The sequence below is a fragment of the Peromyscus leucopus genome, chromosome 2 (assembly GCF_004664715.2).
Source record: "Peromyscus leucopus breed LL Stock chromosome 2, UCI_PerLeu_2.1, whole genome shotgun sequence".
NCBI lineage: Eukaryota > Metazoa > Chordata > Mammalia > Rodentia > Cricetidae > Peromyscus > Peromyscus leucopus.
The window spans coordinates 133,414,878-133,433,627 of record NC_051064.1 but is presented as its reverse complement, the minus strand read 5'-3'; the positions used below and the strand labels follow the sequence as shown (position 1 = coordinate 133,433,627).

Below are 18,750 nucleotides of genomic sequence, written 5' to 3'. Positions count from 1 at the left end.
ATGGCATACACATACACTGGATGGCAAGCACATCTGTACTGTGCAGCAGAGCTGGCAGTACCCAAGCCCCAGGGAAGTCTCCCTGAGAGGCCAGTGGAGAACAACGTACCGATTTTGGTAGCACTGTAGATGTTTTCAATAGGAAATATTTCTCCTAGGCCATATAGGAGAACTTTGGCCAGGGCCGGAACCAGCTGGGTGGTGGTGATCAGAACATTCACACAATTCTTTCTAGAAGGGAGTAAGAAGACAGTGGTAAAACTGAAACAACCTAGGCACAAGAATTCAAACCGGTCAGCTCCTCAGGACCTGAAACCTCACAGCTGGGCGGGCCTGATCAATGTCAACAGTGGAGTCCTCCTCCTCTTTCAGTGTCAACGGTGGAGTACTTATCTTTCTTTCTGGCTGGCCTGAACTCAGAGGTCTGCTTGCCTCTGCCTGCTGTGCCACCACGCCCAGCTCAATTATTACTCTGATTGGGATTTATTTTCTCTACTAAAGGGCCGAGGGACCAGTGAGATGGCTATTCATACACATGTGGGTGCTGGGAATTGAACCTGGGTCCTCTCCTAGAGCAGTGAGTGCTCTCAACCACTGAGACTCCATTCTCAACTCCCCAGCCCTGGAGACTCCCTTCTCAACTCCCCAGCCCTGGCCACCGTTTCTCACTGCAACTCATTAGCTATTCTCACTAAGTCTTCCTGTTATGGGTACCACATTTTAGAAGATAAATGAACAGTGAGAGCTTTCATTTGTCATTCTATTTAATGGAAATGCCACTCTTGTGAGGCGTGATTTAAGTTCTCTTTGCTCATCACACAACAGCTCCTCAGATTCCAGATGTCACAAAAATTCACTAGGTCCCTTACCTCCACTGGTTTCTATCCTCAGTTTGAGGTGTTTTTTTTTCTGTTCCCCACATTACAGACATGAGGGAGAGAGAGAACAGCAGGGTGTTGGTATATACTACAGCTGCACTCTAGGCTTCAAGGCAAATTTCCCTGAATCATCTTCATCTTTTTTTTTAGACAGGGTTTCTCTGTGTAGTTTTGGAGCCTGTCCTAGATCTCGCTCTATAAACCAGGCTGGTCTCAAACTCACAGAGATCCGGCTTGCTCTGCCTCCCGAGTACTGGGATCGAAGGTGTGCACCACCATCGCCTGGCTCATCTTCATCTTTTTAAAGTGACATTTATTGTGTATATATATTATGTATAGAACTAACACCGTTAGGCTTGGTAGCAAGTGTGGTGGTAATCTAATTATACTGAAATGTGATTTTGATTGTATGTTAATAAATAAAGTTGCCCGGGGGTCAGAGCTATTAGAGCCATAGCAAGAGTGTGGCGGTGGTGGCACACGCCTTTAATCCTAGCATTCCAGAGATAGAAACTCTGAGTAGCAAGCACATTATCTTTGACCCTCTTTTGGCTTTTAGTTTGTATATTGGTAGTTTTTTGCTTTTTTCCAGTTCGCTGGCTTTTGGCTTCATCTAGGCAGTGGCTTGATGTGTTTTGTTTGTTTTTTACAACAGAATAGATTTGCTCGCAGGCTTTTTTTTTTTCTTTTTTTTTATTTTTGTTTTTTTTTTTTTTTCTTAGCAAGCACATACTAACCCCTTGCTGGCTCTTAGTCTTTTTTGTTTTTTTTCTTTTTTTCAAGACAGGGTTTCTCTGTGTAGCCCTGGCTATTGTAGAACTCACTCTGTAGACCAGGCTGGCCTTGAACTCAAATACCCACCTGCCCCCTGCCTCTGGAATGCTGGAATTACAGGTGTGTGCTGCCGCAACCATCACCCAGCCCCCTTCATCTTAATACAGTCATTGTTTCTCCCCCTTTTCTTTTTGGAGACAGAGTCTCATGAAGCCCAGACTGCCCTCCAACTATACAGTTAAGGATGGCCTTGAACTGCTGATCCTGCTCCCTACACTTCTCAAGACCTGGGACCAAGGTGTGCATCACTATGTTTGTCTAGAGACCCTTTTCATTTAAACCCTGCTTTCTTTCTATTTTTTTCCCCCTTTTCCAAGATAGGGTTTCTCTGTGTAGCCTACCCTGGAACTCACTCTTATAGACCAGGCTGGCCCCGAACTCAGAGATCTTGACAGCCTCTGCCTCCTACATGCTGGGATTAAAGGAGTGCACCACCATTGCCAGCTCATTTGAGCCTTCTAATTCCTGGTTCCTAAACTCCATTTAAGGATGGTCTATCTTGGACTAGGGCTAGGATGCAGTGTCTTGGCGAGGATGAGCCGTAAAGGAACCCCTCCTTACCGAGACTGGATGAGGAGCAGGGACTTGAGCGCAGTTCCTAACCAGGAGTCCGTGAGCACCTCGATCTCGGCTCGTAGTCTCTGCAAGGCTTCCTTCCTCTGGGGGCTGAGGAGGCCTTCGGAGAAAAGCAGACATGCTGTAATCTGACAACAGAAACTTGCCGTGAGGGGCAGTTTGATAGTCAGCATGATGGGATTTGGAATCACCATGGAAACCAGTCTCTGGTCAGGTCTGTGAGGGAGCATCAGATTAGGATACTGAGGTGGGCTGGGGTCCTGGACTGAATACAAAGGAGAAAGCAGCTGAGCACAAGTACTCTTCGCTGCTTCCTGGCTGCAGACTTGATGTGACCAGCTGCCCTCTCCTCCTGCCACTGGAACTTCTGGAACTGTGACACCAACCCTTCCTTCTAAGCTGTTTGTCAGGTGCTATGCTGGAGAAGAGCGGCCAGTAGACTTGCTATACGTAGAAGCAACTCCCATGAGCCCAAGATTATATGTTCTTTAAGAACTCAAATTTGACTCCTCACCAAATATTCTCTCTCCTATGGGCACACCACAACAAGGCCAGCTGACATAAACCTCACAGTGAGGTAGGTTCTGGTACAAGCTCTGCTTCCACCTGCACAGGAACATGCCAGTCAGGATTCCGGGGGAAGGACCAATCCCCTGCACTTTTTACTTCTGAAACAACTCCAGCCGACAGCATACTATACACTGCTCTCAGAGACTAGATTAACTGGGCATAAAACGTAGCAGGTCTCATACAGAAGCACACTGTCAGACACTCTGAATTACAATATTCAAAGAACAAGGGTGACTTGGATTATAAAAAGTTCTGCATTACAGGGAGGTGTTACTTTTTTTTTTTTTTTTAAAGGCAGTCTTAGTGTATGTAACCCTGGAACTTACTATGTAGACCAGGCAGGTGGGCCTTGAACTCAAGAGATCCACCTGCCTCAGCCTCCCTAGTGTTGGCATTAAATGTACGTGCCACATGTCTGGCTGGTAGCACTTTTTATATGTTCTCCCAATTAGGCTCAGGAGACTCATGGTGTGCTGTATCATTTTCTCCAGGAAATGAGGTCTAGTTAGTAGGCAGGAAAGGATCAGAGATTCATGCTTAGGGGAGGGTGTGATAGAATATTGTTTTAAGGTATGTTACTTTTGTTTATGTTACATTTGTTTAACTCTGTGAAGCTGTGTTACTGTTCCTGTCTAACACACCTGATGATCAAATAAATAGATGAATGGCCAATAGAGAAGCAGGAGAAAGGATAGGCGGGGCTGGCAGGCAGAGAGGATAAATAGGAGAAATCTGGGAGGTAAAGCACAGCCAGAGAAGGAGGAAGACATCAGGGGCTGGCCACCCAGCCAGCCACAGAATAATAGTGAAAGTAAGATTACAGAAGAAAAGGAAAAAGCCCAGAGGTAAAAGGTAACCATGGTAATTTAAGAAAAGCTGGCTAGAAACAAGCCAAGCTAAGGCCAGGCATTTATAATTAAGAATAAGCCTCTGTGTGTGATTTGTGTGGCAAGCCCCCCAAAAGAATAAAAAATAGGGGGCTGGAGAGATGGCTCAGAGGTTAAGAGCACCAAATGCTCTTCCAGAGATCCTGAGTTCAATTCCCAGCACCCACGTGGTGGCTCACAACCATCTGTAATGAGATGTGGCACCCTCTTCTGGATACATAATAAATCTCTTAAAAAAAAAAAAAAAAAAAAAGAATAAAAAATAACAAGAGGGGAGGTTCTGAAAAAAGAAACTTGATTTCTGAGATCTAGAAGTCCATGATTTTATCTGCTATCAGGGCTGTCACAGGACAACCCAACTGAACTTCAAAGCCCTGTCTCTGGTTTCAGTCACAGACTGGGTGACACGGCAGAACACTTTCCTGGGTAATCTACTCAAGGACTAAACTTCATGCAGCACTGTGTGCAGTCTTTTTTGGAGAGTGATGGCTCATAGTTTTAAATACTTTCTTATAAGAGCACATCACTAGTAAAGGAACTGCAAGATTGGAAAATGCACTGACCTCAAGTCAGGGAATGTGGCCAGCCTACTACCTTGTCATGTGACTATGTTATGCTATGCTGGACCCGATGATGGGTATTTCTCAACTGCCAAATGAGGTATCTAGAGTAAATTTCGAATGTCTCTTCTGTTTTGAACAATCCATGACTAATTAGTTCTGAATAACAGAATTTTAGGACACTACCACCTACAATATTTCTGGGCAGATAAAATTTCCAAGGCCTTTCACACGATAGTGCCTGGACACTGTTGCTATAATCCCAGATCTATTTCCCAGCCAGTGCAGTAACTGTTTGACTTGCCATGATGGGTATAGATATCTGCTATTCAAACTATGGCAGTCTATTAATCAGTACTAATTAACTAGTCAATTAGTATTTGTAACTCAAAAATAAAAAACACTGCTTCAAATGTAATATATTGAGGTGGTATGGTGAGGGCATGTCCAGCATCCCAGTACTAGGGAGCAAGTTCAAGGATGGGCTGGGCTACAAAACAAGACTGTCTCAACACGCTACCAACAAATCAACCAGTCAACGAACCAATAATCTGTGGAACATATTACGGTTTAGATTTTACCTATTCCCCAAAAGCTAGTGTAATGAGGGTTTGTCTCACTGCAGGTGCTTTTTGTTTGTTTGTTTTCAAGACAGGGTTTCTCCATGTAGTTTTGGTGTCTGTCCTGGATCTTGCTCTAGGCCGTCCTCGAACTCACAGAGATCTGTCTGGCTCTGCCCCCCAGTGCTGGGATTAAAGGCGAGCACCACCGCTGCCAGGCCCCACTGCAGGTGCTTTAATGGGATATTAGGAACCAAGCTACCTTCTCTCCTCTTCACTTTCCCCTTCCTCTCTCTCTCGTTTGCAATGAGGTAGCCAGCCTCTCCCTGCCATGATGTTCTGGTTTGCCACAAGCCCAAGATAAGAGGGCCAAATGACCAATAGAACAAATAAATCCTAACTCCTTCCTGCTCTTAAACTCATCATTTCAGGTGTTCTGTCACAGCAATGAGGTTGACTAGCAGCACATTTTCTTTAAACAGATACTTGTCTAAAGGAAATAGCATAATGGTCTAACGTTACGTTAGGAGGAACTAGGAATGCAGCGCTTCTACTGAATCCCCATCCTAATAGCCATCGATGGTACACAGCCTCAACTATCACCGCCCATTCTTTACATTTCAATTTTTAAATTGATTTCTATGTTATTTGTATGTTTTGTTTGCATGTATCTGTATGTATAACATGCACACCTGGTGCCCAAAGAGGTCAGAAGAGGGCATCGGATCCATTGGAACTGGAGTTACAGATAGTTGAGAGCCACTATGTATGTGGGTGCTGGGGACTGAACCTGAGTTCTCTGCAGAAGTAGCCAGCACTCTCATTTTAATGCCCCATTCTCCACCATCATCTTCCATTCTAATGGCCACCAGTGGTGTAGATTCTCCAAAGGGTTTCAATTATATCTGTTTGTTTGTTTTTTTAATACAGAATTAACACGGCATAAATTCCTAAGAAGTTGCAAGAGGGATTTAAGTCACTCTTGGAAAGGAATGCAGGAAAGCATTGAGAAAAAGGTTCAGACTGGCTGTCCACACTTACCACCCACGTTGCTTTTATGCTTGTCATAGATTTCTCTCACTTTTCGATAGCGGAAGGCCAGCTTCCTCATCCAGTCTACACCTCCCTGAACGCCCACCGATGAACCGTGGCCACCACTGCCTCCTGAACCACTGAAACCATCTGTTGAGAAACTATAGTTGCTGCAAAGACAGGATAATGAAAATTAAAATTCATACCTACAGGGCTTGAGATTCTGTGGTCTGTTCTTTGTGTCTAATAAACAAAGCTAATGCTTTAACAGTCTTCTCACGGATATTTGTTGTTTTTGTTTTGAGAAAAAGCTTCATGTAGCCTAGGCTGGCTTCAACTTCACTAGGTAGATGAGGCTGGACTTGCACTCCTCATCCTTCCTTTCTATACCTCCCAAGGGCTAGAACAGCAGGTGTGAACCACCATGCATGTCCAGCCTCTCTTTACCTTCTCAGGACAGAATGATGGTGACCACTGAGAGGAAGACAACCTAAGCACCAGCGCTCCCTAGAGGCTGACTTGAGATACAACACTTTTCACTAATAACCGAATACTATATAGTGAGAAAAAGAATATGCAACTATGTAATATGTAATATATGTAATGAATATGAATATGTAAATATAATGACAGCTATGTAAAAAGGAGAAATAGACCTGGCCATGGTGGCTCACATCTGTAATTCCAGCATTTGGGAGACTCAGTTTAGAGAATCATAAATGTAAGGTCAGTTGACCTTGATATCCTCCCAGTACTAATTCCCTGCCAGATTCCACCCTCCTGAATGCTTAAGGGAAGTTCCTTGTCTGTGTATCCTGAATAATGGGCGTTAACAGCTTAGATGCAAGATTGTAAAACATCAGTAGCAAACTTCTGCAGTCTGGGGTCCTCCCATTGTGCTGTAAGCCTGTACTTAACCTCCTACCCCCTTCAAGAAATGACATTCCACATTTAAAATTAAATATATGTATGTATGTATATATAAAGTATGTATGTATATATACACACATATATATTGTATGTATATGTTTGTATGTATATATATATATAATTGAATGAATACTGCGAATGTAATCTATGAATAGCACAAATGTGATTAATATCATGAGTGTAAGTAATGAAAAAAAAATGTAAGGTCAGTTGGGCTACATAACAAGTTCTAGAGCAGCGTGGGCTAGACTTTTTTTCCAAAATCCCAAATATGTCAAAATAGGGTTCAATACACTAAGTGTAAGATTCTATACTAAAAAAAGCTAAACAAGAAGCCAAGATGTAGTGGTATACTGTACCAGGCTTTTTCCTTTTGGTCACCAACCAGCTCCTAAATCATGACACAGGGACTTATTAACAGTTTTGAATGCCTGGTTAGTTTAGTTGGTTGAGCATGAGACTCTTAATCTCGGTTGTTGGTTCAAGCCCCACATTGGGTGCCAAAATGTATCAGGTTTTTTCATTTTGGTCACCAACCAGCTCCCAAATCATGACACAGACTTCATTAGTTTTGAATGCTTAGCCTAGCTTAGGCATGTTTCTGTGGTCAGCTCTTTTAACTTAACCTGTTCCTCTTTCTCTACCTTTTGCCTTGGGCTTATTAGCTTCCTTACTTCTATATATCTTACTTTCACTGCTTCTCTATGTCTGTCTGTCTGTCTGGCCTGCGGTGCCTCCTTTGTTCTCCTCCTCCTTCTCTTCCTCCTCCTCGTTCTTTCTCCTGAGCCTAAATTTCTCCTCTATTTATTCTCTCTGCCCACCAGCCCCTCCTATCCTTTTCCTGCCTCTACTGGCCATCAGGTTTTTATTAGACCAATCAGGTACCTTACACAGGCAAGGTGAAACAAATGCAGTACACCTTTACATAATTAAACAAATGTAGCAAAAACAAAAGTAACACACCTTTATACAGTTGAAGTAATATTCTGAAGCATAAACAAATGTATTTGCCTAGTTAAAATAATATTCTACAACAGCACATGCCTTTAATCCCAGCAAGAGGCAGGTGGATCTGAGTTCCAGGACAACCAGGGCTACACAGAGAAACCCTGCCTCAAAAAAAGTAAACAAACAAATAAAGCTGCTAAGACATAAAATGGGAAATCTGATCGTTCACACATATAAGAGAAAACAGACAAACAAATACATGTATAAGCAAACAGGCCACAAACAGCTCGACAGGAGGTTTTCCTAGAGAGACAAAGGAAGCCTCAGCCGTTAAAGCACAGCACACAGAGGGGCTGCTGCTCTGCAGGAGGCCTCCTTCTCAGTGCTGCAAGGACAGGTGTGTCCAGCTCTGCTACGCCGGCCGTGAAGAATTACAGCTGAGCTGCTGTGGTGGAGCACGCCTTCAATCCCAGTACTTGGGAGGCAGAGGCAGGCGGATCTCTGAGTTCGAGGCCAGCCTGGTCTACAGACTGAGATCCAGGACAGGCACCAAAACTAGACAGAGAAACCTTGTCTCAAAAAACAAAACTACAAACCATAGATGAAATGCTTAATTTTAGGGAAGAACATTTTACCTATGAAAAGGGATAAAACATTAAAACAAATTAACATGAAAAGATAGGGCTGGAGAGATGGCTCAGCGGTTAAGAGCACTGACTGCTCTTCCAGAGGACCTGGGTTCAACTCCCAGCACCCACATGGCAACTCACAACTGTCTGTAACTATAGTTTCAGGGGAAACTTCCCATGGCAAAACACTAATGCACGTAAAATAAAAAAATAAACTGATTAAAAAAAGGAGGGGGGGCCTGTAAAGATGGCTCAGAGGTTAAGAGCACTGGTTGCTCTTCCAGAGGAAGTTCCCAGCAACTACATGGTGGCTCACAACCACCTGTAATGAGATCTAGTGCCCTCTTCTGGCATGCAGACAGAACACTGTCTACTTAATAAATAAATAAAACTTTTTAAGAAAAGAAAGAAAAGATAGGATAGTTGTTTTTCTTCCAAAGTCTTTAAATGTTTGGGTACTTGCACTGGGCCAGGGCCATTTACATGGCTCAGCAAGTAAACGTGCTTTCCACACACGCTTGGTGACCCGAATGAATCATCAGATACTAAGTAAAGGTAGAAGGAAAGAACTGAGTCCATGAAGTTGTTCTCTGACCTCCACAAGCATGCACGCACGCATGCACACATGCACACACATCTATATATGCAACAGTAAGAAATAGTATCTATTTTTTAAAAGATCAGAAGAAACAGTCGCTAACAGAGGAATGAGGAGACTGAGCTGCCAATGGGACTGCCAACTAAACCAGTTCTCACTGCAATAAGACAGCTAAGACTATTTGTTGTTCATTGGGTTGTTCCAGACACCATCAAACTTCCACAATTACTGAGCAAAAGTCCTGAGGCTTATATGCAATTAGGACTGCCCAGTCTAGAAGCAAGCTTTCCCCTGACAGAAAATCTATGTAAAGGGAAACCAGTAGCAGCAAGCAGTATACTCTTCACTCTGAGATGCTGGTTCATCATCTAGTATCCCTCCTGATATTTGTTGAGGTCTTGGTCAAACACTACACCACTGAGGCCTTTCTAACGGTGCGTGCACCTGCCCCCTTTACAGCTCATTGCCACTTCACTTCTCTGCTTCCCATCACTTTTCTATCACTGCCTCATAATATGTCATGGTTTCTGACTCTTCTAACAATAGACAGTGAGCGTTTTCATCTTTCTCTTCCTCTGAACTCAGTATTTTGCACATACTGGACGTACTGATGTTCAAGGCATCACTATGTTTACCACACCTCAAATCCTGGCCATTGTCATCAGAAGCCACATCTTCCACATGCACCTGGTCACACTCCTGTTAGAAGACAAAATACACTATTTCACTCCAGGGAACAGAAGTGTATTATTACTGCATGACACACTATAAAGGACCACACATGATGGCAGGATGATGCAATATTTCATGTCTGCTTAGCATGTGGACCTCCCCATTGTCGAAGGACTTGAAGACCTGATATACAGCAGATCGTCTTTATGAAACCTCCCTTAACAGTTTCATCCCTCAATTCTTCTCTTATCACAACAGTTCATTTCCCCAGCTGAAGGGACCACACGCCCTCTCACACTGTCCAGTGCCTCTATATCCTCTATTACACTGTAAATTCTACTATAACATAGGCTGCAGGCCTTATATCTCCTCTGCATCATTTAAGATTTATTTTATTTATTTATTTTATTTATTTTTTTCGAGACAGGTTTCTCTGCTGTCCTGGAATTCATTCTGTAGACCAGACTAGCCTCGAACTCAGAGATCTGTTTGCCTCTGCTTCTCAAGTGCTAGAATTACAGACGTGCCCAACCACAGCCCAGCTGATTTATTTTTTTATGTGTATGTGTGTGTCTGCAGATGTACATGTGCAAACTACAGAAGCAAGAAGGGGGTCAGATTTCCTGTGTCTAGAGTTATAGGCAGTTGTGAGCCACTTGGCCTAGGCGCTGGGAACTGAACCCAGGTCCTCAGAAGAGCAGTGAGTGCTCTTAATCACTGAGCCCTGTCTCCAGCCCTCAAATGTATCATCTTCGTCTAATCCAATGTCTTTATGTAGCATGGACCCAATTAATTGTTTTTTGTTTTGGTTTGTTTGTTTTTTGTTTTTTTAAGTACAGGGTTTCTCTTTATAGTCTGTCTGGTCTGTCCTGGAATTCACTCTGTCATCCAAGCTGACCTCAATCTCAGAGATGTTTGTCTCAATCTCCCAAGATTAAAGGCTTACACACCACTGCCCAGACTGTATACAATTAATTTTTGTAGATGAAACAGATGCTGGTAAAGTATGGTATCAGAAGAGAACCAGCTGCTCTTCCAGAGGTCCTGAGTTCAATTGCTGGCAACCATGTGGTGTCTTACAACCATCTATAATAGATCTGATGCCGTCTTCTGGCATGCAGGTGTACATGCAGATAGAGCATATTCAATACACAAATCTTACAAACAAAACAAAAATAGAATAGCTGGAACAGAAATGCCTACCTACACTATAAGCCTAAGCACAGGCCATCCAAGTCAACGCTTAGATCTAGAACTTGTATTCTGAAGGAGGTAACGTGGTTTTCTCAGGCCCACACTGCTGACTGTAGAAGGAGACTAGGAGGAGCTTAACTGGCTGCTGTTTCCCCGCCACCACAAGGGCACCTACACCAGAACCCTCTGGGGAAGAAGTTAAGAATGCATATTCTTGGGTCCATGACAGACCTACTGGGACTTCTGGAACTCAAGTCCTAGAGTCTCCAATTTTAGGACACTCCCCAGGAGATTCTTTTGCCCCCTAAAGTTGAGAACTACTGACCTGGGGGGCAGGAACACATTCAGGTCAAATTCTTCCAGTACTTTCAGTCCTGAGTGCGGACTATGTCTAGAAAATCATTACAAATACAATTTGGGAATAATTATTGGCACACAGTAGGTTTTCAACTAATGCTTTCAACTGATGAAAAACTATGCTGTCTCAACTTGTCAACAAGTGAAGTTGAGGGAAGATGAAAGCATTGTAGAGCTTATGTCAAAGCAAAGGATTTAGAGCCAGAGTAATCTGATTTGCTGGAGAGCTAGTCTGTATTTAAAAAGAACAGGCTTACTTTGTGTTTGTAAGATGTTCTTTTACTTGAAAATTACTATTTCTAAAAGTGAGGTACTATATGCAGCACACAGTGTGGAGTGTAAAGGCATGAAGTAAAAACTCTGGCTGCTTTCCTCGTCTGTCCTGTTTCCCGGTACCCGCTCCTCCAGTCTCTTCAACAGGATGACTGCTCAAGCCCGGGATGGGACATAACTTTTCCAGACTCGACGCCCACTCCGCACTTCCCCCACTCCCGATCCTATCATCTGTTGAACCACATTCCCTTCTCAGGGAAACTCAAAAAGCAAAGCCGAGAGTTTTCACCACGTAGTCTCGGCTTGTTCTGTTTTCCTAGCACCCATCATACAACAGTAAGTACACAGAGCTTCACTTGCACATGGGTAATACACATGTAGAGAAATACAGTCAGAGCCAGGTGTGGTAGTGTATGCCTGGAACCTTAGCACTCAGGTAGCTGAGGCAGAAGGATTTTAAGTTTAAAGCCATCCTGGGTTCTACAGACTTAGGCCTTGTCTCAAAAACCTCCAAGCCAAAAACAAGCAAAAAAACAAAACAAAACAAAACAAAAACAAAAAGCCAACACCAAACAAAAAATATTAAAAGCTTCTATAAGAAAACACAGTAGAATATCTTTGCCAGTTGAGAGTAGGCAAATATACTTTAAACAAGAGCCAGAAACATTTTAATATAAGAAAAATGTAATAGTAAATTACACTTTATTAAAACTAAAAAATTATGGATTTCCAAAAGGCATGCAAAAGTCCAAATTATTTAAAGAAAATATTTATAGTGCATATATGATACCAGACCTTTATCTGTGTCATATAATGACCTTTGACAAATTACACTGAAAAGAAAAAATAGTCAATTAAAGTGGACAAAAAAACATCTAATAGCAACAAGTTACAGTAATCATCTATCAATGAGATATGAAGGGACCAAAAAGGTAAATTTTTTTTAAAAAGGTAAAATTAAAGAATAGTCAAGATATAATCAAGAAGCTGGGCATAGGGACTGGAGACGGCTCAGTGACCAAGCTGCTCTTCCAGAGGGGCTGGTTCGTTTCCCAGAACCCACAGGGCAGTTGTAATGCCAGTCCCAGGGGAGCTGATGCCTCTTCTGGCCTGTTTTATGCTTGGACACAAACATGGATAGAAAACACCTACACACACACTTTTAAAAAAAAAGAGAAAAAAGGAAGGAAATGTTTTTTAAAAAGCAGCAGAAGCAGCAGCAGGCTATGCTGACGCACGCCTTTAATCCCAGAATTTATGAGGCAGAGGCAAGTGGAAGTCTTGTGAGTTCAAGGCCAGCCTGGGCTACACAGTTTCAGGCCAGCTAGAGCTCCATAGTGAGATCGGCTCATACAAAACAAAACCAACTATGAGTACAAACGATGAGACCCTTTATATATTATTTAAATTTAACATATTAGATCACTGACTTTTATATTAGTGTTCCTGTACTTTATTACTCCTGAATAAAGTAACCAAGACAAATAGAAATTTTTGTTTTATTTTTGGAGACAGGTCTTGAACCCATGATCTTCCTTCCTCAGCCTACTAATTGCTGGGGTGATGGGTGTGTGTCACCAGACCTGCCTCAGAGGGACAGGTTCTGAGAAACCCACATACTTTCTTTCCTAGTGACATTCTTTGTATTAACTCCTGTGCTTAACCTATGTTTAAAAGCATCTTTTAAACTCTTTCAACAAACTCTAACTCAGCGGGTAGAATGGTTGCCTCACACACACAAACCCCTCTCTGTTCTTCCTCCAGCACTGCATAAACCCCCTGCATGGTGGCACACCTGTAATTCTAGCACAGGAGGTAGAGGCAAGAGAATCACAAGTTCAAGGTCATCTTCAACAGTGAGTTTGATGGAAGTCCATGAACACTGTTCATTTTTGAGGAGCCGACCGCACGTTTATCAACAACAACAATTTGAGACCAAAAACACGTCTCCAGAAACTCTGTCTAAAAAAAAAAAAAAAAAAAAAAAAAAAAAAATGAAACAGAATCAACTAAGTCTAAAGTAGCTCTACTGAGATCTGGTGATAACCATGACATTGTTCTTCCCAGAGACAGAGGCCCTTGGTGTTCTGTTAGCATAACCTTTCCACCTACTAAATACAAGCCAAGGCACTAACAATTACAGAACAAAACACCTCACAGAAGCAGAAAAACAATTTAAACCACTTACCTCTAAGTCATTGAAAAATAGATGTGTATCAGCCACTTCAAAAATCATTTCTTCCATTGTTAACCCTGAGCCAATTACTACTGTTGGGTCCTGGAACAAAAAGAAGGAGTGAGAAGAGTGCTCGATGCAGTACTCACAGCACTGGTTCTGACTTTCAGACATTTCAAAACTACTTTGAGCCGAGTCTAACACAATACCAGTCACACGGTACTTAAATCTTACTGATGCAACTTCACTCACATTTATCAGAACCTGGGATTACAAAATACAGAGGCTATGGACAGCTGTTAATAAAATGTCAAGATTTCAATTTTAAAAACCAGTATTTTCATAAAAGGGAAATTATAACAATGATTAAAATACTGCTACTGTAATGTGCACAATCCCTTTTCTGCTCCTATGACACATGGAACACCAGACACCTAACAATCCTACCAGCCAGGAAGTAAAGAAGGCCAGAGTCAAAGTATGTGCAGGGCAACCAATGAGGTTGCTTTAAAATGGAGCATCAGTCTTCACTTAGAGCGTATTTTCCAAAGGGATTAAGGGATGTAGTTTTGGAGCTTCTGTCCACTGGCCAGGCTCTGAAAAGTACTCACAGAAGAGATTCCTGGGCCGGGCGGTGGTGGCCCACGCCTTTAATCCCAGCACTCGGGAGGCAGAGCCAGGCGGATCTCTGTGCGTTCAAGGCCAGCCTGGTCTACAGAGTGAGTTCCAGGAAAGGCGCAAAGCTACACAGAGAAACCCTGTCTCGAAAAACCAAAAAAAAAAAAAAAAAAAAACCCAAAAAAAGAAGAGATTCCTGGCAACCCAAGATAACTAGAAGTAGCAAGACAACAGTTATTTTTATAATTTATAATTTATTTCTAGAAAGGAAGAAACATGATCCTGGAGATCATGTGTAGAGAAACATATTTCTACACTCAGGAGATTAAGGCAGGAGGACTGAGTTCAAGGACAGCCAAGGCTACACAGTGAGATTCTGTCTTAAGAGAAAAAAGAAAGAACGCAGAGCTAGCCTTCTTACAACTCATTCTTCTGCTAAAGTAATGTTTACAATGCAGATTAAACATACTGAATTTTGTTTGGTACAATTCATTTTTTAAAAAGCACATCTACTTTATTTCTAGGGGTAGTGGCTCACACCTGTAATCTCAGCACTTGGGAGGCTTACAGGCAGTAGGATAATTAACATTCAGAGACCAGTCTGTGCTACAGAATGATACCTTGTCTCAAGTAAACATAAATTTAACATAAATCATGTGATAATTTAGAAATCTATTTTATCTGTATGCTTAATTTGTTGCATAGTATTTGTGTAACTATGCAAAGATGTGCTGCATTTGTTTAACTATGTAAGAACATGTTGAATTTATGTTGTAGAGTATTTATTTAACTATGTAAAGATGTATTGCATTTGTTTAATTATGTAAACATGTATTGCTATTTTACCTTGCCTGCCTAAGGCACCTGATTGATCTAGTAAAAAGCTGAATGGCCAATAGCTAGGCAGAGGAACAATTTAGGCTCAGGAAAGAAAGAAAAGGAGATGCCAGGGAGACACCAGGGGCCAGACAGACAGACATGGAAGAAGCAGGAAAGTAGGACATACAGAATGAAATAAAGGTAAAAAAACCCCAAGGCACAATATAGATGAACAGAAACAGGTTAGATTAAGTTATAAGAGCTAGTGGGACAAGCCTAAACTAAGGCCAAGCAATCATAATTAACAATAAGTCTCCATGTCTTTATTTGGGAGCTGATTGGTGGCCCAAAGAAAATGGCAATTACATTTACTTATCTCTATCTCATTTTTGGCTAAATAAAATTCTTATGAGGTACTTTAGTGATTAAAGGCTTAGTAGGTCAGTCTTCGGAATACATAATCTGGAGATTTCATTCAAGTGAATCTTATTCCTACACTTTACTGCTTATAAAATTAAAAATTAAAAATACACTTATTAGTCAGTGTGCGCACGCTTTATCCAGCACTCGGAGCAGAGCAGCGGATCTCTGTGAGTTCGAGGCAGCCTGGCTACCAAGTGACTCTAAAACAAAAGCTTACGCAGAGAAACTGTCTCAAAAACCAAAAAAAAAAAAAAAAAAAAAATATATATATATATATATATATACATTATTAATTTTGTTCTCTGTGTGCAACATGGTCAGAGGACAACTTGTGGGAGTTGATTCATCACTTTCACTGTGTGGGTACTGAGGCTTCAACTCAGGTCTTTAGGCTTGGCAGCAAACACTTTGACCTGGTAAGCCATCCCATCAACCTGAAAACGCACTCTTGAATAATTTCAGCTTTCAATACTGCTCCTACATCAAGTGTCTAGCTTGACCATCAATTCTACCTAGTTATGTGGTCTGCCTGGCACAAACCATGTAGTCAAGTTTTATACATGGAAAGTTCAAAGCCAACAAGGCAGGACTAGGAATGTTCCTCACTGGTCAGCATTTGTCTCGCATTTGTGAGGCCCTGGGTTTGATCCCCAACACTATTTTTTTTTTTTAATTTTTATATATATGGGTGTTTGGCCTGCATGTGTATCTTTGCATCACATGGATATAGTGTTGGCAGAGGCCAGAAGAGAGTGCTTGGACCCTCTGGAACTAGAGTTACAGATGTCGTAAGCTGTCATGTGGGTGCTGGGAACCGAACAAAAAACCAAACTTGCTGCTCTGCAGCAAGTGCTCTTAATCACCAAGCCATCTTTTGAGCCCAATCCCTAATACTCATATATGTACATGAGCAAAAAGTCAAGAGGGCAAGATAGGCAGCAGAGAAAATGGATTTTCTACCTTAACAGTCGGGAGAGTTAGGTCAGCTGCTCATCTCGCCAGAGGAGGGAGTTACAACAATAGACTTGAATTACCTTTCCATACTTCTGAGCATAGGATCCAGTAAGAAGGGAATGAAATATGATGATGGTTTCATCCAAGTCCCAGAGAAATACCCGCTGGGGGGAGGAGGGGGAGAGACAAAAAAATGAGTTATCTGTCAATCACAGTGGAATAAAATGGGAAAAAAAAAATCCACAAATATGTAGGAGTTTAATAACACAATTTTAGATAATCAATGGTCCAAAAAAGAAATCTAAATAAAGTTAGAGATGAATGGTAGTAATTAATATAGTGTAAATAAATGCAACATATTAAACTTAGGAGACACAGTCAGCAATGCTGAAAGGGAAATTTAAATGTAAATGCATACATTAAAAAAGAAGGAAGCAGCTGGCACGGGAGCATGCCTGCAATCCCTGAACTGAGTAGAGACAGGGACTGTTAACTGCTGTGGCCCACCGAGCCTACATATAAAGAACCCGTAACAAAGGGAAGGAGGCAAAGGAAGCAGAAAGCCTCAGGGAAGAGCTGGTGTTTTACAGGGCTAAGGCTCTGGGTTCAATCCCCAGTCCAAGAAGAAGAAAGCTCTCAAATTACTGCCACACCATAGTATCCATGCAAGGACTAGACAAGAAGGGCACACAGAAGTCAGTTACAAAGGAAGGAAATAGTGATGTAGAAAGTAAAGAGAACAGAGCAATAGAGAAAAGCCAACGGAAAGCAACGATGGGGTCTCTGAAAACATCAACAGAGCTGACATTCACCAAGACTGACAAAGGAAAAACATCTCAAATTACTACGACCACAAACGCAAGCGCAGACAATGCTGTGACTCTCAAGAAACCAGGACCCAGACTATGAATTCTCAACAGCTCTGTGCCAACAAGTTGGGTAACCAGGTAAATAGTTTAATTCCTAAGAAACACACAAAACAACCTAAACTGGCTTGAGAAAAAGCAGAACATTTGGTAAAACCTACCACTGATAAGGAGATGACGCCAATAATTTAAAACATCCCCCCATCCCCCTCAAAAAAAGCCCGAGATCCAGTGGCCTCACTGGTGAATTACAGTAGAGATTTAAGTAAGAATTAACATCATCCTTCCTAAGTTTTCCCACAGACACACTGAGAAGGAAGGAACACTCTCTAATTCATCCAGTGAAACGAGGGCTACTCTAAGACCAGACCAGAGCATCAGGAAACAACAGCCCTCATGGAAAACGGTGCACAGATCTCAACCAAACAGTAGCAAGTCAAATTCCCCAACATATAAAAATAACTATATATACATGACTGAGTGGGGTCAGTTCTTGGAAAGTAAGGACGATTCATTCAATCCATAAAATTAATCAATGCAACATACTAAAAGAGGGAAAACACATGATAATCTCAATTGATACAGAAAACGCACTCTGACAAAAATTCAGTGCCTTTTCATATATATATATTATATATATAATATATTATATATATATATATAAATCAACAGGCTTGAAGTATAATGTCTTCAATACATTAAAAAAACCAAACCTGATGTTTTAATGCAATGGGTGATTTTTAAAAAAGATTAAAAAATCAATCCCATCGAAAATAACACTCAGGAGTAATTTAACCAACGAAATAAAAGATTTGCATAATACACTGAAAACCCTAAAATACTGCCGAGAATGGAAAAACATAAATATGAACATTCACAGAGTGGAAGACAATATTGCTAAAATGGCAACACCCAAGTCGGTCTACAGCCTGAATCACATCCAATTCTCCTGTGTTGTTTATTTAAAATTCTTTCTTTAGGTTTATTTGTTTTTATTTTATGTGTATGGCTGTTTTGCCTGCATGTACATCTGAGCACCATATGCATGCCTGGTATTCTTGGAGGTTGGAAGAGGACATCGGGTCTCCTGGGACTAGAGTTATGGACAGCTGTGATCTACCATGTAGGTGCTGGGAACCAAACCTTGGTTCTTAACAAATACTCTTGACCCTAACCCACCTCTCCAGCCCCTCCACAATGTGTGTTAAAGTTAAACTCAAGTTAAAACAGTGTTTATGTGAAACTGAACTTAATTACTATCAATTTAAAATAATCTGAGGTTAAAAAAAGAAAAAGAAACTTTAAAAATTCATAGGGAATCTGATAGGATCTCCAAATAGCCAAAATCGGCCTGGAGAAAGGACAAAGGTGGAGAGTCATGCATTTTAGTTTCAAA

General features: G+C 41.5%; 1 protein-coding gene across 5 annotated transcripts in view; it reads right to left on the bottom strand.

The window, feature by feature from the left end:
• The window catches only part of Eya3 (EYA transcriptional coactivator and phosphatase 3), an 86,580-nt gene that overhangs the window by 7,477 nt on the left and 60,353 nt on the right, over positions 1-18,750 (bottom strand). For 3 of the 5 annotated variants that reach the window (XM_028888125.2, XM_028888128.2, XM_028888129.2), the window contains 6 exons: positions 16,569-16,652; positions 13,687-13,776; positions 9,643-9,701; positions 5,907-6,067; positions 2,274-2,388; positions 110-231 (listed from right to left, as the gene is read on the bottom strand). In XM_028888125.2, the coding sequence (XP_028743958.1) occupies positions 110-231; positions 2,274-2,388; positions 5,907-6,067; positions 9,643-9,701; positions 13,687-13,776; positions 16,569-16,652 (631 nt within the window). Of the gene's footprint in view, positions 1-109; positions 232-2,273; positions 2,389-5,633; positions 6,068-9,642; positions 9,702-13,686; positions 13,777-16,568; positions 16,653-18,750 lie in introns of those variants that run through there. The other 2 variants (XM_028888127.2, XM_037203019.1) reach the window with 2 other exon arrangements.